Source organism: Hyperolius riggenbachi, chromosome 5 (genome assembly GCF_040937935.1).
Source record: "Hyperolius riggenbachi isolate aHypRig1 chromosome 5, aHypRig1.pri, whole genome shotgun sequence".
In the NCBI taxonomy this organism is placed as follows: Eukaryota; Metazoa; Chordata; class Amphibia; order Anura; family Hyperoliidae; genus Hyperolius; species Hyperolius riggenbachi.
The window spans coordinates 305242283-305267333 of record NC_090650.1 but is presented as its reverse complement, the minus strand read 5'-3'; the positions used below and the strand labels follow the sequence as shown (position 1 = coordinate 305267333).

The 25051-nt window shown below is 40.7% G+C and overlaps 1 protein-coding gene across 5 annotated transcripts in view; it reads right to left on the bottom strand.

Moving 5' to 3' along the window:
- SPIRE1 (spire type actin nucleation factor 1) overlaps positions 1-25051 on the bottom strand; it is a 257639-nt gene that overhangs the window by 3424 nt on the left and 229164 nt on the right. For 2 of the 5 annotated variants that reach the window (XM_068237134.1, XM_068237135.1), the window contains 7 exons: positions 12764-12854; positions 12285-12427; positions 10279-10452; positions 4643-4780; positions 2888-2958; positions 2659-2686; positions 2420-2565 (listed from right to left, as the gene is read on the bottom strand). In XM_068237134.1, coding sequence (XP_068093235.1) covers positions 2420-2565; positions 2659-2686; positions 2888-2958; positions 4643-4780; positions 10279-10452; positions 12285-12427; positions 12764-12854 — 791 coding nt within the window. Of the gene's footprint in view, positions 1-2419; positions 2566-2658; positions 2687-2887; positions 2959-4642; positions 4781-6843; positions 6877-10278; positions 10453-12284; positions 12428-12763; positions 12855-25051 lie in introns of all 5 variants that reach the window. The other 3 variants (XM_068237137.1, XM_068237138.1, XM_068237136.1) reach the window with 2 other exon arrangements.

Sequence of the window (25051 nt, the reverse complement as noted above, 5' to 3'; positions counted from 1 at the left end):
TTAATGGTGTTAAATAATTTTGAATAAATACACTCCCCTAAAGCCGCATCTACACGTGTAGATGCGGCGGCGATGTTCCTTATCAATCGAGCCTCTGATGCGGCTCGATTGATAAGATCCGACAGGACGGATCTCCCCACCGCCGATTCCCTGCTTGCTCCCCGCGAGGGGACAATGGCAGGGAATCGAGCAGAAGATAAGCGGCGCCGGCGGGGATGAGCGGGGAATCGAATCCGGCAAGCGGTGACGCGGAAGAGGCGATCCGGCGGCTAATCGAGCCGCTGGATCGGAGCCTCATCTACTCGTGTAGATGAGGCTTAAAGGATTATCAGGAACACCTGTTCAATTTCTCATTAATGCAGTTATCTAAGCAAGCAATCACATGGCAGTTGCTTTAATGCATTTAGGGGTGTGGTCCTGGTCAACACAATCTCCTGAACTCCAAACTGAATGTAATAATGGGAAAGAAAGGTGATTTAAGCAATTTTGAGCGTGGCATGGTTGTTGGAGCCAGACGGGCCAGTCTGATTAGTTCACAATCTGCTCAGTTACTGGGATTTTCACGCAAAACCATTTCTAGGGTTTACAGAGAAAAGGGAAAAAACATCCAGTATGCGTCAGTCCTGTGGGCGAAAATGCCTTGTTGATGCTATAGGTCAGAGGAGAATGGGTCGACTGATTCAAGCTGATAGAAGAGCAACATTGACTGAAATAACCACTTGTTACAACTGAGGTATGCAGCAAAGCATTTGTGAAGCCACAACACGCACAATCTTGAGGCGGATGGGCTACAACAGCAAAAGACCCCACCGGGTACCACTCATCTCCACTACAAATAGGAAAAAGAGGCTACAATTTGCACAAGCTTACCAAAATTGGCCAGTTGAAGACTGGAAAAACTTTGCCTGGTTTGATGAGTCTCGAAAGAGTAATAATTTGGCATTAACAAAATGAGAACATGGATCCATCATGCCTTGTTACACTGTGCAGGCTGGTGGTGGTGTTGTAATGGTGTGGGGGATGTTTTCTTGGCACACTTTAGGCCCCTTAGTGCCAATTGGGCATCGTTTTAATGCCACAGGCTACCTGAGCATTGTTTCTAACCATGTTCATCCCTTCATGACCACCATCCCCCACAGTCACCAGATCTCAACCCAATAGAGCATCTTTGGGATGTGATGGAACGGGAGCTTCGTGCCCTGGATGTGCATCCCACAAATCTCCATCAACTGCAAGATGCTATCCTATCAATATGGGCCAACATTTCTAAAGAATGCTTTCAGCAACTTGTTGAATCAATGCCACGTAGAATTAAGGAAGTTCTGAAGGCGAAAGGGGGTCAAACACAGTATTAGTATGGTGTTCCTAATAATCCTTTAGGTAAGTGTGAATAAAAAAAAAAATATATAGACCCTTATCTAATCAACATTTTCACCTGAGTTCTCTCTCAGGAGATTATTTTTCATCTTCTCTAAAAACATCTTTTCAGCAACTAACAATTGACAAAGTATTAAAAAGTAGGTTAAAAAGTAATTTCTAACTTATGTGGAGTATTTTGTTGTCTGCTGGGAGCTTTAAGGGTATTTTATTTGTAAAGTATATTTCATTGGAGAAAACTCAGGGAATAAGTTAATAGAATATGGGCCAGTGTCTCTTTAAGGCCCCTTTTACACTTGCATGGCAAGTGTGCTTGAGGTTACCCTGCTTTACCGCAGGGTAACGCAACGGCAATGCAAGTGTATAGGGCCTTGCACACTTACCATGTCGCATTTAGCCGGAAGCTTCCGAATCGCCACCAAGCTGACGCAAAGTCTGCAGTGCATTACCGCATGCCTTCCGCTGTGACGCAGCAGCGGCAAAAATCACTAGAGTCAATAGGCAATGCAGGAATTGAATTGACGGAAGCACGGTGCTCGGACCAACGGGAATACCGGTGATGTGCTTCCTGTCTAGCAGGGAGTACGTCACTGAGCGAGGAGAGGCACTATACATATGAACCTGTTGGCACACTCTGCTACTGAGTCAAATGTTTGTCATTTTTTTTTGTTGTGGAGGGATGCAGCTGTAGGCCACGCTACAGCGTTAGGGAGCCTTGCCCAAGGACTCCTTACTGAATAGGTGCTAGCTTACTGAACAGGAAGAGCGTAGTTTAGAATCCTGGTCAGAGGCGGAGCCCTTAACTAGCACACTATCCAGTATAATCTCTATAAATATTAAGCAAAATGTTTGTCACTGCAGCATGACTTACTCTCTAAAGACAGGTCATGCAGGCATATTGCAGGAGCTGACATATTCCTGTGAGGCATTACCCTTAGTGTAATAAAGCAAGGACTCTCTTTCTATAGGCAACATTTCAATTTTTGCTCCAGTATCCTTGCAGAAATTGGCCCAATTAATAGACCCTCCTTTAGTGACTTACTTAGGTAAGCTCCTAGGTGGTCGATGATGGCTGGTGGAGGGCTTCTCAGGCTTTTCAGGCTTCAAGAAGCTATCACCTCTTTGCAAGGTGGAAGGGCCCAGTGAGAAGATGGGAAGAGTGGAATATGGCTTGGATGGTAATCTCATCTAGCATTAGAAATAGATTAAGAATACTTGTCATGACAGTGCAATTTATGAACAGTACAGCAATTGTTTACTGGCTGGTTATGTCTAGCTTACCTTTTTACAACACTGTGAGCACACTGGCCTAGAAGGTATAAACACAAGCTTAGAATACTATTATGGTAATATACAATTACACTGCAACAAGCAAGGCATCAACTATATATTCCTTCCAACGCAACAATAGTGAAACATTTTACGCATATTACTCATTGATTTCTACAGAAAGTCTGGGTATATTAAAAATCATGAGAGCACAAATGTATACCACAGGCAATGTACTCACCGTTTACAGAACTGGCATGTGTAAGACCAGGTGAACAAGGAAAATCTCTTTGTCCGACAACACAAACAAAGCTAGGAAGAAAAAGGCAGACACTATTTTAAATCTAGCTTGTCACCATACAATCTCTATAACTGTATACAGATTACAGTGAAGGTAGGCCATTTCGGTGCTCCCCATTCCAACAGAAACAGGTTATGCAAGCTGCTGCTAGCCTACTATCTGCTTCCCCAAGAGCCAGATGATAGAGCATACTGATCTCCATGTCTCTTCAGTAACCTGCCATCTCCCATACAGCCACAGGTGACCTGCTGCTGTCCATCCTCATCCACCCACACCGGCTTGTTCGCCTATTTACCAAGGTAGCCTGAAGTGAGAGCTACATGTAGACTGTAATACCTCATGCAAAGAAATGATGGGAGGCTAGTACAATAGGTATATTCTTAGTGGTGTTCCAATTGCACCAAATAATCACACACATTTTTACAAGGAGATCAAAAAGCAAGTAGAGCTCCAGAAACCCAAAAATAGTCTTCATTTTATCTTTAATATTCAAAATTGCAAAAAAATAAAATAACTTCACATGATAAAAGTGCATCCATCCAATGCACTAACAGGCAAATGAGGCTCACCATAAATATTAACAATATAGACTTGCAACTTCTTTTAGACGACAACATCTACTTGTTTTTGACTTTGTTTTGTCCAGATGATCCCTACTTATTTATCCATTATTTATGATCGGCTTACCAGATCTTTATTGTAATAATACCTGAAAAAGGGTTGCCTAACTCAAAACAAGCCAGCTTTGTCGCCTACAAGAAAATATAAGTCTCTATTGTTAATATTTATAGTGGGCCTCATTTGCCTGTTGTCACTGGATGCAGAGCTGGGACAAGGTCCTCCAGTACCCAAGGCTGAGACACCATAGTGTGCCCCTCCAGCCCTCCCACCCTAGCCATCACACTTATTGCTATTTGACTAAGAGGCGCCCCAGGGCCCCCAAAACTTTAATCTATAGTTATCTGGCTTGAAGTCACTGCCATGTATCCCCTTTTCTTATTTCTCCCTGCTTCAAACACAATAGGGGAAGGATATCTGAGTGAGTTATGCACCCCTTCCTACACTGTGCCCTGAGGCTGGAGCCTCTCTCGCCTCTGTCTCGGCCTGGCCCTAATTGGATGGTTGTACTTTTCACATTTGAAGTCCCCCTGGAAAATTTCTTGTTATCACATAACTTACTGTAGTTCAGCCAATGCCATGATTCACTGTGGATGCTGTTAGGTCATTGTCAGCCAACTAGGAACGTGCTCACAGTGAAATTAACAGTATACAAAATCCAGGCTGTCAGAGTGGAGTACATTGCATTCCAATTACAATAGAAGCAAATCCAGGGGCACATGCCATGAATGCAAACCTTTTAATCCATCCTCGTATGGCGTAAGCTTAAAACAGGTGTGGTAAAAAGTGCACAAATACTTATCCAGGCATTATGCTAAGGCCTCTTGCACACTACATGTGATTCCGATTTTTATACTTCCGATTAAAAATCATAGCAGCATGCAGAACTTTTTTTTTTTAATTGGAATCAAAAATCAGACGTATTAAAAAACAAAACAAAAACAAAAAAAAACGGAATCGCATGTAGTGTGCAAGATGCCTCAATGAGATGCCCTGTGATTTGGGCGGGCCATATTTTTTTCTCATTATTTTTTATTGAAATACATTGCATTGCAGACACTGTGATATACACTTTACCTTTCCTTTCTTGAGGGCATTGTAGACATCTTTGTATTGCTGATACTTCTCCAGCTCAGCTTTGACCAGGACCTGACGTATGTGCATGACTTCCTCTACTGTGAGGGCCAGACATTCTACCGGATAGCAAAACTCCTCCTGCAATGAAACAGGATCCATTAATAAAGCAAATTAGAATTCAGGTAGTAGAGATGTAGAAACCTTCAACCAATCACCTCTGTTAGTATTAGAGAGTAACAAAAGACACACTGCTGTAATTAAAAGCCCTGCATTTAAAAACAATTACAGTCTGTAAAGAAACAGAATAGGTCAATGACAAAAATTCTGCAGTGCAAAATAGAACATTTTTCTTTACTGAACATGTACCACAATTGACATATAGGTGGTAACCACACTGCCATCTATAAACATTGGTTAAATTGTAATTAAAGGACCACTATTACAAAAAAAAATAAAAAAAAAATGCATGCATTTAAAATACATATAATATGTTTATTTGTCCCAGAATAAAATGCACTATAAATTACTTGCTGCACTATAACGATTTACTGCGGTCGCTTACAAAAGGTAGTAACTGTAACCTTGCAGGGGGACACAGAAGTGCCATGCTTCAAGAGGAACTGTAAGCAAGGATTAAACTTCATCCCAATCAGTAGCCGATATCGCCCACAAGAAATCTTATCTTTTCTCAAACGGATCATCATTGGGCCCTGTTCAGCTGATATTGTGTTGAAACCACTCCCACAATGTGATGTCAGCACCTAGGTACTGACATCACACTGTGAGAGCCTTGTTGCATTGTGGGAAATAACAGCTGTTTCCAACTGCCAAAAAAGCAGCATCTCCTTCCACAGACATCACCTGCCAGCAGTAGATGTTGCCATGTGGTAAATTTCAAAATGTAAATCAGGGAGAGGAAAGCTTGTAAAATGGGCAAACACTGACTACTGTAAATCATTTATAAATAATTATTGTAAAAATTAAGCACTTTTTTCATTACATTATTTTCACTGCAGTTCCTCTTTAAGCAACCGTGTAAACTACATGTAGACTAAATGAGACAACAGGAAATTATGGGATCGAGCACGGTGTTTGCACAGACTACAAATAGTGGTACCAAGCACTGTCCATTCATTTCATTTGAATGGAGAGCAGTTGAACGTCAAATGAAATGGTCGTTGAACGCCAGTTCAGTGTCTGTGTGAACCGTCCCTAACTTTGTTCTTACAAGATCCCTCCCTCTAATGATGACCCCACCACAATATTTATGTCTAATCAACCCTCAGACAAGCCCCTCCCTCTCTACCGATACTAAAACATAACCGATCCCCCACTGCAAAAGGCCTAACCAACCACCCTCAACTGACGCCTAACCTTTAGAAAAGTGATAGACGTGTGTGTGTGTGTCAGAGAAGGCACAATAACTGGCACAACACAGAAAAGCTGCACTGCTGATTATAGTTGGCAGTCTGGTAACGGTTTCATGTCATTGTAGTTACAATTTCACAATATTTTCACATATTTTGTTTCCACCTTAGCATCCAATTAAACAGTTGTCTGAGGTGGCCATTGCAGAGCTGTCACAGATAAGTGTTAGTAAGCTAATCAAATGTGGAGATTTTATACTGTGGTGTAACATCCATGTCCTAGAACTCATTTATAATACAAGATGTATTATAAAGTCTAACCCTCAAGGAGCTCTCAGCAGTTCTAAGGGTTTTCTTGTTATCCATGTTACGCTGAATTCTGTTGCATTATCAAGTCAGTCATTTCCCCCACATTTTTATAATGCAAGCCTGGCAAATCATTACCCACTTGAGGATGCTGCAGTGCTGCAAACACCAACCACCACAGAATAAAATATTCTCCGGACACTATGCAATCAGGCATGATAAGAAGATCATAATTGTGCGTCTAAATGAAAGGCAGAACATGGACGTCCAACTGCTGAAAACAGAACCTTCAGTCATGAATCCTCTTTGAATTGGACAAGGCGATACTAATATTCAGGAAACACACCAGAAAAACATTAGCATTTAAGGACCTCCGCATTCTAGAATTATACCCAGCTCAGTGTTAACTCTTCTTGTGCTGAAGAACAGCTGTAATCACCTCCATAGTAGTGTCACCCAGTAGCACAGGAGTTAACAGAGGAAGAAAAGATTACCCTTGTTCATTTTGTACATTGAAAAATAACATACCCCATTGGGTACATCCAAGATCTGGAGTGTCGTCTGGTTTTAGAAAAAACAATATAGGATAAAATAATAAGATTTAAAGAAAGGGGTGTAAGAAAGGTGCTATAAACGTTTCAATTACATTACAAAAACTGATTTTAGTTATGCATAATTTCAGTGAATCAGTAATTTATCCTTTACATGTGATCCATTATGTATTTAGTAGTTTTTTTGTTTGTTTTTTTTAAGTTTAAATAGGTCAGTCTATACAGAAGTAAACAGATGTTGTCTAAACTGACCAGTCAAAAAAGAAGAGAAAGAAAGGCTTATTCTTGGAAAGGTGTATGGGACACGTACACATATGTGTAAGATACTATTTCCCGGCAGTTTTGGTGCAACTCTTCTCTCACATGGGAAAACTTTTTATTTTACCAATTTACTTCTTTTCTTTTAGTAGATAGTAATACTGCTAAATAACACAGATGGATTTATAACTCCAGCAGCCATGGATGAACTGGTGGGAAGGCAGAATAAGCTGATGAGCAAAGGTAATTGTACAGTATACTGGAAACAAAAGGTCTTCCTCGTTTAACTTTACAATTTTAGTTTATAGTTCTAGACTAAACTGTAAAGTTGGCCACTAACGGTCCAATTTTTAGCAAAAAATATTCCGATAATTCTGATCGGATTGGTTGTAAATAATCTCCGTTGATGCGCACAACCGATTATGAACAATTATAAGAAGTTCAATTGAATTTTTGTCGAACCAAAATTTGGATTTTCTTGTCAGTTGTGATAGATCTTAAGCAAAGATTGGTTTGTTGATGGTGTAGTTAACTATGTATTACGATATTTCACTTCCGATCAGAATTATCTGATCGCTCAAACGATTTTTCGGTAGAAATTGGATCATTAGTGGCCACCTTAGGGGTAGGGGTCACAGTTAAGTCTGTGGATAAACAGCAGCATTTTTCCACAGACTAATCTGCATTGTTAGCTGACAGCAGCTGACTGTCGGCAATAGAGAATCGCATGCAATGTGTGAAATAAAAGCAGCAGCGCCAATTTTTTTCTTTGGTGCTGCAGGAAAATGCATAATGCTCCCACTGCACTGCGATTGTGCATTGGGAAGCATTAGGTTTGTTTTCATGCTCCAGAAAATGCATGCGATTTTGAGCAAGCCTGACCCCTGCCTAAATTACCATTTCTTTTCTTTTTTTTCCTTTCTTTAATTTACAGGCAAATAAACCTATTATTAGCAATGGCCAATTGTGAGATTTTTCTACTAATCAGAAAGTTGTACTGACTAAACTGGTTGGCATCTGCATTCCATATTGATCTGGTCACTACTGCTTTTTACAGTATGTATGGAAGAGAAATCTCCAGCAACCAAGATCAGGGCCATGGCTTGAGGTCCCCCCACCCTCACAGTTATACACCACCTCCTACACTTCCCAGCACTCCTATGCACTTCCCTGTCTAAAGGGGCCCATACACTCAGCCGATTTTCTGGCCGATCGATCGATCAAAATCGATCAATCGATTGCAAAAACCGATTTTGATTGATTTCAATCGATCTGGCAGGGTGGAAAATCCAGGTCGATCTGTTGAGATTGCTTATTATTTTGCATTGTCCCAAACTGAAATCTATTGGAATTCTATTCCTAGTAAAAAATGTTCCTAAACACATCAGATAGATAAGAAATCTATCTGATGATCTATCTGCTGCTAATCTGACGAGTGTATGGCTACCTTAAGAGTATCTGCAGCTGCTTAATTGCTTAATAGGAGGTTACAGAGATAGCCATGGAAACCTAAAGGTAGCCATACACTGGTCGATTTGCCATCACATTCGACCAACAGATAGATCTGATCAGAGAGGGATCGTATGGCTACCTTTACTGCAAACAGATTGTGAACCGATTTCAGCCTGAAACCGTTCACAATCTGTTGTCGCGGTGGTGGTGCTGATGCCGCCGCTCCCCCCTCGCCCGCATACATTACCTGCTCCGCCGGCGCGACTCCAGTCCCCAGGTCTCCGCTGTCTTCTCCGCTCTGGTCTCCAGGTCCAGCATGCTTTACTTCTTCCTGCCCGGCAGGAAGTTTAAACAGCAGAGCGCCCTCTACTGTTTAAACTTCCTGCCGGGCAGGAGGAACTGAAGCATGCCGGAGACCAGCGCGGACACGGAGCAACGGTGACTGGGGGTAGTCGCGCCGGTGGAGCAGGTAATGTATTGCCGCTCTATTGCGTCGGTCGTCGGGCACTCGAACGCCGCTAGCGACGCGCTCCCATCCCGATCGACGGTAATTTTCCGGACGGAGCGATCGACGGGATCGGACGAAATGGATCGAAATTCGGCGTGTAGCGCGAACGATTGGCAGCAGATTCGATCCCAGTGATCGAATCTGCTGTCAAACGGCGGCAAATCGGGCCAGTGTATGGCCAGCTTTATTGTACAAGAGGCATTTATTATAATGCATTATGCATAGCAGCAATGACTGGAAAGCTTGACAAGCAGTTTGTTACAATATTGCTTAATTAAAGATTTTCTTTAAAGAGAGGTATTTATCAAAACGAAGATGTTTTAGGTTCTGGGTATAAGTAAGCTGATGATATACTCACAGAATACAAGAAACCTGAACTATCTATTGTATTAATGTTATCATAAGGGTGGTTAAAGGGCTGAACAAGATTGAAGACAAGATCAAATGCTAATGTTTCTTTTCTTTTTAAATCAAAAAGTAATTTAGGGACAGTACAAACTTTAAAGCGGATCTGAACTCAGAACTACCTTTCTGCTCCAAAAGATAAGCAACAGCATAATCTTTAAAGAAAAAACATTTGTTACAGCTGATACAAATCCTAAAATATATCTGCAGTATGTCTACGTCTGCTTTCATGGAAAAGCAGACATAGGGTTACCATCCTGTGTTTACAAGTTAGCTGCTCTGCCAAGGCAGCCAGATGACACAGCTGAGAGATCAAATTACAGTTGTGATTAGTCACAGATGAGGGGGGGATTAGGTTAAATTCTCTAAATACATACAAGGTGCATTTCTCTGTGTTTTCCTTCTGTCCTGTGCAAGAGTTCAGGTCCACTTTAGCAGCATCACTGCATGAAACACATTTTCTGTGAAAGGGTTGGTCCATGTGCAGAGGTACAGCATAGAGATTGAGCACAATAAAGGCTGATAAGCTACATGTTAGAATGCATGACTTGTAATGAGGCTGCTTTTATCAGTTTGCTGTCCTTTCAGGTGCGATTGGCTTTGATACATTATGTAGCATGATTGTAGCAGGCAAAATGAAGAGAAATCACACAGATCATTTCCCACTGTGAAATCAGTGAACAGGAAGGGGTGGATGCTGCAGCTGGTCACATGGCACAGCTGAAGTTCCACTCCTACCCAGGAGGAAACTGGAAGATCAGATTAAAACCGAAGATGAAAGAGGCAAACCTGGGGGACTCTCCACCTGCTGGCATAAGCTCTCTCAAACAGATAAAACATAGCCCCAGCCGCCCCAAAAATGGCTGCTTCAAAAGGATGAGAGCCCAACAAAGAAGCTGTGTGCAGAGTGGAAAATGGTGGTCGGAAAGCCATCCTTGGAAAGAAACTGGTTATCCTAGGAACCTGAATGATAAACAGGGAGGAAAGTGAAGGATATGTTCCCCAGTGACTAGGCATCCTCCAGGGAAACTATGAGACTATTTTTATTTCCATGATTTATACAGACAATATTCCACAGTGCTTTATACAGATCATAGAACCATTCATGCCCATCTCCTCAGGAACTTACAATCTAAAGCCTACACTACCCTCTAAGAAGCATGCACAAGTTCCCACACCCATTGTACAACTGATATTTCGATTCTAGGAGAAAAATCAAGTTACTATGAAAAAGCATTTCAAGCATCAAAGGAAAATATGAACTTCTATAAGTCTGTAGTGATAATCAACCTCAGGGTCCTAGCTTCCACATGACATCATCACTAATCACTAACCTATCATTCTTTCTCTCTAATGTCAGTCAGCATTAAAGAGACAGAGTTAAATTCCCTAAATGAACACCTGAAATGGTCTACATTACTTGATTGTTGAGACACTAGTGCACAAAATGTGAAATTCACTAAACTATCCTTCTTGCAATCAGAAACCCATCTACCACATCACAATGCTGCACACTATACACTGGAGGGCAGTATAGCACTTAGTATTCACTGTATGACAAATTACAAACCGCAGAGAATACAGATTTCTCTCTTGGTAAACTTCAAAAAATGGTACTTCAAAACATTGTTGATGCTGGAGAGCTGAATAACCCAGTAGTATATTTTCTTTTTTTTGGGGGGGGGGGGGGGGGGGGGGGAGAGGGGACTGTAGATTCCTAAGACTTTTAAACATCCCCTGCCACATTTCTCGTTATAAAAAAAAGGTATGTTAAAATTCCATAAAGATATATTAGGTCATTTAAGTGGCATGATTTCTTATTTCAGCTTTTTAATGTGCCTTCTCACTGCATCACTACCTTTAAACCCCACACTGTTCAATCACCGTCCAATGGCCAGATGTGACATGGGAAGCTGCCAAACTAAACAATGAAATATTGGTATCACTTTCTTAGCTATGCAATAAGACTGTGGATGGGGAGCATCTCAAGACTAGATGGACAGAATGATAAAGAATTATCTTCTATACTAAAAGGCAGTTGTAATATGGCGTGGACTCAGTGCTGCACACGCATATTACAGCTGCCTACTGTGCTCGCGGCAAGAGAGGGGAAGGAGCGTGCGCGGAGGATTCTTTTTTTAAAGAATCGAGGGATTACTGGTGCTAAGAGAACAGGAGCGAAGGGCACTTTTACTATGGCAAAAACTGGTAGGTATACAAAATACATATGTACACATAGAACTTGTCCCAGAGTAAATGCACCATATATTTTTTTACTTCCAGTGCAGCTGTCAATTACTAATGAAAATCTGACCGCTCTAACCTGTCAATAACAGGTTTTGGATTAGTCTCTCCCCTCATGGGGGATTCTCAATATTTATTTTGTTTCAAACACAGTGCTGTCTTCAGAAAGGATCTACATAAAGATACCCTCCAGCCTGCCTACTGACGTGTACACTATACTGGCAGATTGACAGTGTAACTGCCGTTCAAGATGTTCTTTTGAAAGTAAAAGAATACCAGAGAATTCCCCATGAGGAGATCGACTGTTTCAAAACCTGTTGGTAAGTGGTTCAGAATTGATACATTATAATACCTGCTGTAAATGACAGCTATATGAGAAGAATTTATAAAATGTATAGTGTATTTACTCAGTAACAAATGTACAACTTCTATATGTGTAAATATGAATTTTATATTTTACAGTTTTTCCACCATAGTGCCCCCAAGCAAACTGAGTGAAATGGCTCATTTCAAATTAGGAGTCAGATAATAGACACAGGTGGCTAACTTACCAAGGATCTGGAGCTTTGACGGGTTGGCGGCAGAAACTGACGCACATTGGTCGGGGTCTCTTTCTCTATAGAGTGGCGCCTCTGTGGAGTTTGCTTTCTCTCGGGCTGTGGTGTGGAAGAGATCGGCAGGAACCTGGGAGGTGCTGAGGATAAATACAGTTAATTAAAAATGTCATCCTAGATGTCTACACCAGCATTAGTTCCAGGCATAATATTAGACCGACCATGCTAACTGAATGCACGGTTGGCCTGATGCACGAAAGAACAGTAAATACTGTATGCCGTGTGCAGACAGTGCATGGCAATTTTACCGATACCAATGGCAGGGGAACACTTATTACCAGGGTACCATAGCAAGACACACACACACACACACACACACACACACACACACACACACACACACACACACAGTAACGTGTGGCAGACAGTCCTGGTAGGCTGAAGCCAATGAGGTCACCAAGTTGCATTATACTTACTTTTCTTACCACTGGCACTTCCTGGAGATACATCTTCAAGCTGAGAAGCGGCCACACTACTGCTGCTTGATGACTTCTGCACTGTATCCTCCTAGGATATGGAGAAAATTAAAGAATCATTTAACAGTGACATCTGAAACTGATTTTCTATGAACACCACAATCTGGAAGATTGCAGATTTTCATCACGCACAAAAAAATGAACAGTAATCCGCTTAACAACAACTGCACTGCATATCTTTTGTATGTTGTTCACCATGAAACTGTCACTAATTAGTCAGAATAAGAAAGAAGTGCATCAAATGTAATCAATCCAAAGTTCAGCAACCATAGCAAACACCTGGATTCTGCATTATTGAATTCAGATGAATAAAATAGGTTTTCAGCTGGGTGATTTGGATTACTGCCCCTGCTTACCATTATCACTCTTTGCAGTGCCCTAGTGAATATACCTTGAATATTATCCTAGTTATAGCTGGTAACAACGGAGGACTGACATACTTCATTCAGAACATTTCTGGAGCCTGTTGTATACTACCCAGCATGCTATGCTGTTGCTTGACTGAAGCGATGACCTAGTAAATAGAAATTAATAAACCCTAATCTTCTTTTAGTTAATCTATAATCCTGATGAACTTTTCACTCACTAGTAAACCAGGCATTTGTGTAGTAGAAATCTCTTTGATTAAGCAAGTGTGGCCATCGAGGAACAATTTAAGCTGCTCCACACAGATAACTAGAAAGGCATGTAAGCACATATCTATAAGGTGATATGTACTTCTGCTGTGGAGATCTGGCAGTGATAAGTGTCAGAATACAATTCTTCATGCAGGTGGTGGCAGTAACAGCTTTTCACAAGGTTAAGCTATGTAGACACGCTAGGTAATGGCCTGCTGAAAGAATGTTGTAGAAACAAGATAATTATTTCAATAATTCTGTGTACAGTATACAGGGCTGTGGAGACGGTACAAAAATCCACAGACTCCTCAGGTTAGGATTCCACAGACTCCGACTCCTAATATGCATATTACAATTTTGTTGATTAAAAGTATGTAACATGAAATGCATCTCTTAACTGCCAACGCTTAGGAATTTTAAAATACAACTGAAGTGAGAGGGATATGGAGACTGCCATATTTATTCCCTTTTAAACAATACCAGTTACCTGACTAGCCGCCTGATCTTCTGCCTCTAATACTTTTAGTCATAGACTAAAACTAGTCCTTGGTAAGAGTACTTGTAGAAGACAGGAACAAAGAACATCTATCAGGCCCTAGGCAATGTGACTGTGGGTACATATAAGAGTGATGTGCAGGTACTCTGCAGGGGAATGAGGGGATTCTTCCTCTATTACACATTCTTCGTGCACAATTGGAACATGGATCAGGCCCTAAGCAGTGTAACTGTTGGTACATGTAAGAGTGATGTGCAGGTACTCTGTAGGAGAATGAGGCTATTCTTCCTCTATTACACATTCTTCATGTACAATCTGAACCAGGTTTATGGGTGATAGACAACACCTCTGTGTTCAATGCGCAAAACATTCCCAGTGGATTTCCTGCAGCTCTCTGGGGAGTGCATATGTAGAGTATAGTACTACTGTAACTTAAAGTAAATCTTAGACAGATGAAAGTTTTATACATACCTGGGACTTCCTCCAGCCCCCTTCAGCCTAATCAGTCCCTCGCTGTCCTCCTCCGCCACCTGGTTCTTCTGCTATGAGTCCAGGTACTTGAGCCAGTCGGGCGTAGTGCGCATGCACACACTCCGCCGCTGGGAGCGTACTACACCTGCGCAGCACTATTGCACAGGTGCAGAATGTTCCTGGCTGTAGGAGCGGCACACGGCTGGACTGCGCTGACTGGCTGAATTACCGGGACTCATAGCAGAAGATCCAGGTGACGGAGGAGGACGGCGGCTGGATTAGCCTGAAGGGGGCTGGAGGAAGCCCCAGGTACGTATAAAATTTTCTTTTCATCCGTCTCAGGTACTCTTTAATTCGTAGTCACCAAACCAAATTTTAACATATCAAATTATTTCATTTCATGAGCAAAGGGAGTTCATACATTTGCATAAACCAGCATCAGCGCAGAATTATTTCCATCTCATTGACCATCTCTATTAGTGACACAGCTACACATCAGGCTTTATTCTTACAGCACAGATGTTAGTGTATAATATTATATATATATATATATATATATATATATATATATATATATATATATATATATATATATATATATATATATATATATATATATATATATATATATATATATGATTCCTGTATACACATCATACATACTGTACAGTCAGTAACAATCAGATATGTATACCTGACTTTAAAAATACGGCGACTGCTTTATTGAAGCAGCACAAGTAACTAATTTTGATTGGTTTATTTCATTTTTGTGGACTAAGCACAGCTATTACTGTATGTATAAATTATTTATGATGACTATTATCTGAGAAATATAACATTTTATCATATTTTCTATTTTAATTACAGTTTAAATTCATTAGGAGTCGGAGCATTTTCTCCCAACTCCAGGTACCCCAAAATTGCCCCGACTCAGACTCCTCAGCCCTGACAGTATATAGAAGCTAGAACTTCCAAAGGTGATCCCCAGTGGGAAAATATAAGCAATTTCAACAGGAACAGTTGTGGAAGTTTTAGTCACTGTAATGAGGGAATAAGAGACAATATAGTTAAGATGTAATGGGAAGGTTACAATGCTAGCGAGAACACTAAGGCCTGGAACCCACTACAAGTCGCAAATGGCAAGAGCTGGTGTTTTGAATTAGTGATTTGTAAGCAATTTCATAAGCGTTTTCTGGCGATTTTTTTTTCGCCAGCGATTGTGATTGCAATTACAATTCTGCTTGGTGGTTTTAAAATATAATTTTTTTACAGTTTGCATTAGTTTAAAATCACACACAAATCGCTGTGTGTAGCAATTTATAAGCGATTTGCAATTGCTTCAATACTTTACATTGAAGCACAAACGATCCCAAAATGCTGCATGTCCTGCGATGGTGATTTGGCTAATAACAATCACTACTGTGGAATTTGTCACATCCATTTCATTGGCAAAGCATTTAGGGAAATTGCTAGCGATTTAAAGTGATTCCTAAACACTCAAAAAAGCACTCAAGTGGGTTCCACCACTAAGATACAAACAGAATAGTCCCCTTAAAAAGATAAAAATGTATAATTATAAAAGAGAGACAGGTAGATGCTACACTTGTGTCCATGTAAAACGAAGACTATTTTACATGGGTGATTTTTCATATTTCAGGTCTGTGTTTGTGTGCATTAGCCAATAGCCACCATAGACTGCTGGAACCTGCTAGCGGTCTATGGTAAGCGCATTGTGATGCTGCCCCTGTGGTTCTATGAATGGCCAGTGCTCAATCACTTGCCATCTGGGATTTGATGCACTATACAACGGTAAAGTTACAACAAGCATGGCGCTAATGGGTTAAGGGGCATGTTCTCGCTGCGTTAGCACCATTTTAACTTTACCAGCATATAGTGCATCAAACCCCTGGTGACATATGTACAAACGCTTCAGTCTGAGCAATCACTGGGTGAATAAATACCAGTAAATAATGGTAAGTCATATTGGATAATTCCTTGTTGGAGAATTCCTGGCACTGAGATTATTTTTTGTCGTCACTTTGGGAATCATTTGGTGTGAACCATGATTATCTAGCATTTGTACTTCTTTATACACTGAGTGAAAAGATTGAGTGAGAAGATAGGCAATTTGAGGGACTGCAGTGTGTAAACCTTCTTAGTTCAATGGTGATTTTTCCATAGCTGACACAGAACAACCCCAACCTCTTCGCATGTGACACTGCAATGACTGTTAAAGCCTCATGCTTACCAAAGTGCAGTACAAAAGATGTTGTGGCTCTGCTCCTACAACTGCCCAATGTAAGACTTGTGTGCACCCCACTGGGTCCCAACCCTTAAAGAGACACTGAAGCGAAAAAAAATATATGATATAATGAATTGGTTGTGTACTATGAATAATTACTAGAAGATTAGCAGCAAAGAAAATATTCTCATATTTTTATTTTCAGGTATATAGTGTTTTTTCTAACATTGCATCACTCTATAATATGTCCAGATTACACAACACTCAGCATTTAAAATGAGTCTTTCAGAGCAGTCTGTGAAGTAATAAACTCTTCTCTGCTAGAGGAAAAGTAAACAGTTCAATTACAGTTCAGATAATAAAAGTCAGATAACAGCCCTCTCCACAACCAAGTTGGTCGGAGAGCTTAATAGCTTTTTTGCATAGAGATAACAACTGGAGTTTCTCAACTCTTCCTGCACTGGAAACAATTAGACTGATGTATCTGATCTTAATGTTTTTTTTCTTAGCTGTACTACACATACAAATGATAATATCATCATTTTTTTTCCGCTTCAGTGTCTCTTTAAGGGCATGCAATGTAGATGTGGAAAGGAAACTAATAATCTAAACTAGTGATACCACCCATACATAGTATCTAAAGCAGCCCATACACTCAGCCGATTTTCTGGCCGACCGATCGATCCCGATCGATCGATTGCAAATCGGTTGGCCAATCGACCGATCGACGGCCGATTTCGATCGATTTCGATGGATTTCCATCGAAGTTGCAGGGTGGAAAATTTAGGTCGATCTGATGAGATTGCTTATCAGTTTGCGTTGGCCTTAATGGAAATCTGATGGCAAAAAAATGCCATCAGATCGAATTTCAATAGATTTCAAACTGAAATCTATTGGAATTCTATCCTGGTAAAAAAATGTTCTAAAAACGCATCAGATAGATCATCAGATGCATTTCTTATCTATCTGCTGCCAATCTGACGAGTGTATGGGCACCTTTATTGTGACTACAAGGACTATCTGGATAGACTGGCCTGCAATTTTCTACCCTGTATAGAACCTTTACCTTTGGATTGTGACTGGCAGTTGTGGCTACACCCTAACATTTCATGTTTTATAGATGAGCTGGTCAGTAAGAAACTGATCCAGCATACATGGGCGCGTTCTGTGTTTAAGTGTAACGCTATGACAGATTCCAGCTCCTCACAGAAATAACAGGACTGCATGGTGAGTCAGTCATACTGTTGTATCTGGAAGGTAGGGAATAGCCACAGCCACAAGAGAAATGGAAATACCAAGCCTAGGCGTGTCATGCCGCTCTATTTATACAGTGAATAACTTTACACAGCAAACATATGCTGCTCGCATGTAACAATGTTCACCTCTAACACTCAATAAAAATATGTTATTGCTGTGAAGCTGGAGGCTACTCACCAGCTGTAACAGAAAAACCGGCAGCGGTCACGTTACAAATTAAAATTTAATCTGACAAGAAGAGGAATACCGCAGTCAGTGGCAAAGCAATAGGGGTTGCAGAGGTAGCGACCGCATTGGGGCCCATGGGTCAGAGGGGCCCCGAGGGGCCCTCCAAGCACAATATTAGCTCTCTATTGGCCCTGTGCTGGTAATAATCACTTCTATAGGTGCTATAAATAGTAGTAATCATTAACAAACTGTTTCCTATCCCCTACTTGCACCTCAGACACTGTGGAAATCCTTGGCAGGTTTTGGTGCGCCGTATCTATTATATATCAAGTGCTTGGGGGGCCCCATGTAAAACTTGCACCGGGGCCCATAGCTCCTTAACTACGCCACTGACTGCAGTGTTAGACAACTGCAGTACAAGAAACAGTTTGTGTACTTATCATAGGTTGGCCATGTGGAAACATCTGACTTTTTAGTCTTTTTCCCATCCAGCATGAATAATGTTCAGTCAATGCATCCTGTGTTTCCATAGGTTGTAAACAGATATATGTACCAATAAAGCAGAGAATAAGGGAACTGGAACAAAAATGTCATGCTCACTTGGTCTCCTGAGATACTCCTTCGCTCCCATTTCTACTTAAAGAGCAACTATTACATATCCTGGTTTCAGCATCAGAACCCCCTCCTATAGCTATAGATTGCTGTATATTAGACTGTAGCCACGCCCTCCCACTGAGGCTTATACTAGGCTGTTTATTATGCTGAATTCTCCCCCAGAGCATTCTGGGAGGGCAGCTATATTTTTATACTGGCTTTATAGCTCTCAGTAATGAACATTCCATAGAGATCACTTGCCAGATTTCAGAAAGTGAATAAGACAGAGGAAAGATTTTACAATGGGCAAACATTGACCAAATAATTTATAAATTAATATTGTAAAACAATTTTTTTTATATTATTTTAGCTCCTTTTAGATAGACTAACACAAGTGAGCCAAACTGACCCCTGTGAGCACTGGCATGAATATTCCTCATAGTATGGGTGTCCTTTGAAGTGGTTGATTTGTCATTACATTTTGTAAGATGCATAACCATAGATGAGATGATGGACCCAGTACTTTACCTTATACGGATAATATGATTCTACTAGTTGACCTAAGCCCATTTAAAAATGGGCTCTAGGTCTGCTACCACCGCCAGTGCGCATGCACATGCCCACCACACGCCCACCTGCCCGGCCCCCTGGCCTGTCCTCGTCCTGTCCCAACGGCTATCAGTGCGGCACATGCGCACTAGTGCAGAAGCACTGACACAGGGACATGGGACCGAGACATAGGCAAATTATTATATAGGGTAAGGAGTTTATTGATTATGTACTCAACTGAATGCTGAATTCTAGAGACTTGTTTAGGAAGTGGAAGATCATTTTTTTTGTTTGGCATCACCAGTTCAGAATTCACTATTTCTTTGTGCCACTTTTAAATTCCTGGCACTGCTCACGTCTGAATATTATTGCCTGTAAACACTGAATTATCTCAACCAGGCAAGGAGGAGTACAATTAGCAGCATACTTGAAGAAATGCACAACCAGCTGCACGTTAAACGAGCACAGAAGTCTTCAGACTTGCATCCCCTGCTGCATGCAAAGTGCAGGGAATGACAGTAGACTGAGGAAAACATGGATGTCCACCCAGAGCATAGTACACTGCACTGGTGAAAGCCATTCTGACATGTACAACAGAGATTAGACAATACATCACTGGGTTAGAATTATAGGCAGAAAATGTTATTCCTCTCTGGCACCTCCTCCTATGGACATAGATGTCGTCTGAATGTATACTAAGATTAATAGCACAGTAATTAAGGTTAATGTTTCTGGATACACCACAGTGTAAAAACCACAGTGTAAAAACAAACCCCTGCTAATAAATCTGATATAGCTGCATGATATTCCCTAGATCTGGAAAGGTTCTCATTCATCCTGTTCATGTTATATCCAAAGAAAACCTTCTAGTAGCTCGACCTGGACACCTTTTCTTTTAGATATAGGAGAGGTTTTATCATGCCAGTAGAAGAACATCTTCAGTTCCAGTGAGTAAAGTATTCCTATACAATTTATAAGTATGGGTTAAAATCAAGGCACTTAACATCTGTATAATAGCATCAATTAGTGAGAGTGCTTGCGTAAAGTAAGAAAGGGACAAGATGCTTTGCAGGTGTGATGAAATGTCTCCTAGAAAAGAACAGGGAGCCCAGTTCAAACCACTTGAGTTTTCTCTTTGGACATGTTCATTACAACATCCAGGCTATAAACATGTTGTACATGTTCCCTAGGGGGTACTTTATAACGTCATGTATATAATGTTATGTATAGCAAAGCCTTGAGTTTCGGCAAAATTATATATATATATATATATATATATATATATATATATATATATATATATATATATATATATATATATATATATATATATATATATATATATATATATATATATATACATATACACACACACACACACACACACACACACACACACACACACACACACACACACACACACACACACACACACACACACACACACACACAGTAGGAGGCTACCGGTATATATTTAAAATTATCCATTCTAAAGTACTGTAATCAGAAAAGAACTTTAAATGCTTTCAAATAATTGATTCAATTTAATGCAAATCTTTCAGCTCGCCCATATGATAAAACAGTCACATTGCAGTGAATCTTTCCTATCTAGTCTATTTGATTTTGCATAGTGATGAACTGAATGTGTCTTTGGACTATTGCAAAAATATGTGCAGCCACCACAAAGCTAATGTCATACATACAGAGATTTAGAGCTGCAACAGCTTTCTGGTAAATCTCTACCACAGCTACTGCTATGTATGTTATTCAATGCAGTTTCTTCAAACTATAGCCAATCAGAATTGAAGGTGTGTACCCTAAAGCCTGATACACACATCAAGCTTTGGCCAATTTTACCCCTTACATGTCGTATGAGAGCTTACCTACACAATCTGATCCACACACTGGAATCCGTTACGTTATACGGTACCGTACTTCAGGGTTCAACAAACTACACCTGCATTATTCCTAAAATCTAGTACCAGTCTCAGCAGTTTAAACCAACAGTTACATATAGAATAGATTGCCCAAGAAATGTTTTATTTCAAGAAAGACTGGACTCCTTAATTCATTTAATATGAAGTTCTTTTAAATGCATGTAGGGAAACTGTCCCAAGCCAGGACGCTAGCCTAAAATAGGATAGATAGCCATGTTCAGTTTGACAGAACATGACTGATTATTGGTATACAAGAAGAAGGTGGCATGAGCAAGGGAGCTGTGCCTTGCACAAATCTGTTCCAGGTAAAAGAATGGCTGGATAGTGGCTCTGCCTCTTGCCTCTGACACAGGAAACCTGGGTTCGAATCTCTGCTCTGCCTGTTCAGTAAGCCAGCATCTATTCAGTAGGATACCTTGGGCAAGTCTCCCTAATGCTGGGAATACACGGGTCGATCCGGCGGCCGATTAGCCGCCGGATCGACCCCAGCCACGTCCCCGCTCGTCCGCGCGGATTGATAACCGCTCGTCCCCGCCGGCGCTTCCTTAGCGCTCGATTCCCTGCCATTGTCTGTCGGGATCGAGCGGGCGGGGGTCGAGCGGCTTGATCGGGCCAGCTGAATATTATCAGCTGGCCGGATCAGCTGGTCGATACACGGTACAGAAACGTACCGTGTATCCCCAGCATAACACTGCTACTGCCTATAGAGCGCGTCCTAGTGGCTGCAGGTCTGGCGCTTTGAGTCCGCCAGGAGAAAAACACGATACAAATGTTCTGTGTTTGTTTGTTATTAGAATCCAACATGACTGATTTGGGGGTTTCTACAAGCAGACATCAAACAGCTGCTTAATCCAAGCAAACATGGTTCATCATCATCTCATGTCTTTATACATTAAAGAGGAGCTGTCAGCCATACTATCTCAGGAAAAAAAACAAATATATAAGTAGATAAATACTTGCTCTACTTACATAACATATGTATTGCACTGTCCACGTTATGATTCCTGTGCATTTTATAAAGGAAAAGTAGATAATCCTATTCTAGACAGTTTCCATATTTACTGTGGCTATTTTGAAGCCAGTCGTGATGTAATATCCGTGCTTAAGGTGGCCACTAATGATCCAATCTTGTATGTAATATAAGTATCCATTCAGTATATTCACTCAGTTTACCCTTATACTATATAGATTTGGTAAGACTGGATGAAAAAGATTGGATCATTAGTGGCCACCATAAGTCTCATCTGCCTCATTTGCCCGCCCTTCACTATAGAAAGTGCATTGCTTCAGCCTGAGAAATTTTGGCCAATCAGAGAGGAACAGAGGTGTGGGAGGGGAAAACAGGAGGGAAAGAGGCTTCAGCCAATCAGGCTGCATTAGTTAAGTCAGAGGGGAAGTAGAGAAGCAAAACATAAAGACAACCCAGCATGCCCTGCAACTTCTCTTTTGTGTACCACATTTTCTGTGTACCAAATAAGAGTTATGTAAACTGGGGAATGATAATTTATCAACAAGAAAAGTAATAGTGATTTTAACTTTTGGATTGCCTGATTAGCATCCTTATTACTTGTTTACCATTTAAAAATAAAGTATTGATTTTTTATTTTATGCCAGGCAGTTACTCTTTAAAGCACAGCGATCTCACCAAATGATGAAGATAGTCTAGGACCACAACTTCTACATTTTTTTCTAAGGTCTCACTATGCCTTAGATTTTTAACTCAATTTCTAGGCTAGAACCTGAGCAGAACCCCTCTGCATCAGAAAGTTTCCAAGATAGTAGGAGAGCGAGCTGAGCGGTGGTGGTAGGAAAGATCTCTGTGTAATATTCCAGGAAGGATGAGAAGATGGTATGGACGCCACTAATAAATGAGATCACTTTGTTCACATGACAGACAGTGTACAATATGTATAGGTTTCCTTGCTCATATCTGCTCAATGTGTCTCATTCCATTTCTGTGTGAACAACATTTTGTTCCTATAAATCTAATTCTTATTTCTCGAGAAATCTACTACAGTGAGATACAGATCATAATACTAGCATCAGCAGACAGGAATTGCACTGTCAGGAGTTTTGTAGCTTGAATGTGAAGAGATTGTTGCTTCAGGTGTCTAGCTGTGTAAAGTGAACCAGCCCATATGTATAAACACAAACACCTGTTACACTAAACAACTATTACCTCTGTTTATGTATAAGAATGGGAAAGTTGACTTGTGTTATGCCTAACAAGCAGTGGTGTAATCTGTAAATATGCTTTGGGAGTAGTGAAGCAGAATACAAACAATAAACAGCTCCCTTCGCTGTGTATACAGTGTACAGAGAAACATGCAGGTGAATGCTACATGGTACATAAAAAAAAAAAAAGACAGCAGCCATGTTTTGCATTACCACACAAACTGGTAATGTTTATATTGTCAATGTTGTACTCACAAATGCTAGGGTCAATAAACCACTAAATTAACGGATTTGGGACCAAAGGACTATTTTTAGTTTGCACTTCCTGGTCGCTGTGATTAGCTCACAGTGAAAAGGAGGTCAGAAGCCAATGAAAATGGCTCCTGACCGATGTACGGAACTCAGCTGTCTTTAGTTCTGTGCCAGAGGCACGCGCAAACGTGTCCTGTACAAGGGAGCTGACAGCATTAAAACGTAGCCACATCTGGCTTAGGCGGCCACATAGTTTTAGCCTTCGGTGGTCCGAATCAGTTAATATCAGAGGTAATACTATTTTTTCAGATCATCCCCTACTATATAATCTTGCCTGGACTTTCTCTCAAGATCAACACTAGGAGTTACAGATTGCCCAGCAAGCTCATGGTGAATCAGAACTCCTAGGAGTGTGTAAGGGGCTAAAAAGGACCAAGAAGCCCTCTTACCAAAAATTATATGCGCAAGTCTCAAGTTCTACCACATAGAGCAGTATTAATCCATGCCATGCACTGATGAGGACCAAACAGTCCGAAACATTATGTATGCATGTTGGATTAGTGTGGCTCTGTATAATGAACAAGGTGACATCATTGCATTCCAGCAGTTCTGGATGTGTGGTTAGCTTACAGGGACAACAAAGGGCCAATTTGCATATTCCGCAGTGATGCACTGTGGGACACCTCATATGCTCACTCCAACCGGAATAATCACAAATACCTTCTATTTTAAGAAGGCAAATTTCAGTTTTGAAGGTCAACACTAACCACTCAAGAGCCAAACTGACCTGTACGAGAGGTTGGGGACAACACTACTGTATCAAGGCCAGACCTTGGAGAACCAATGGATGGCTAGTAAAGCTTTATAGGAAAAGGTACTATATGAAAGGAATCAACAGACTGACTGTAGAAAAAGATTGCATATGGTAAAGTGTACCACTGTTCTTCCTTCATTGGACATAAGCTCCCATCTGCTACATGGTTTTATTATTTTTCCTTATAATTTTTAGGGCATCTCGTCTCTATACAGCCTTAAAATAGGAAATCGGCTTTGATGGAATTAATAAGCAAATTTAAGCGATGTAGGAACCACATAAGTCGATTAAGTTACATCTTTCATCAGACTAGGGTATAGTCAGAACATAAAACATAATTTCTTGTTTGTTGTGTATTATTGGACCTTGTTTTTTGCATTAAAGTGGGATAAAACTCTTACATAACATTCAACAAAAGGTGTCTTCCTTCCACAAGGTGTTTGTTTGTTTTTTATTACCCTTATAGCCACTATATTTGCTTTTGTGCACAAGTAATTTTGTCTGTTTACAAATTACAAGTTCCCAAAGTACATTTTGTCTGCTCTGAAAGCCGACATTGCATTGTCTTGCATAGCTGCTGTATTTATATATTAAAATCTATCTAGTTATCACTTCTCAGCTCTCTCTGCTTCTATGTGTGCAGCTCAGTTTTAGCA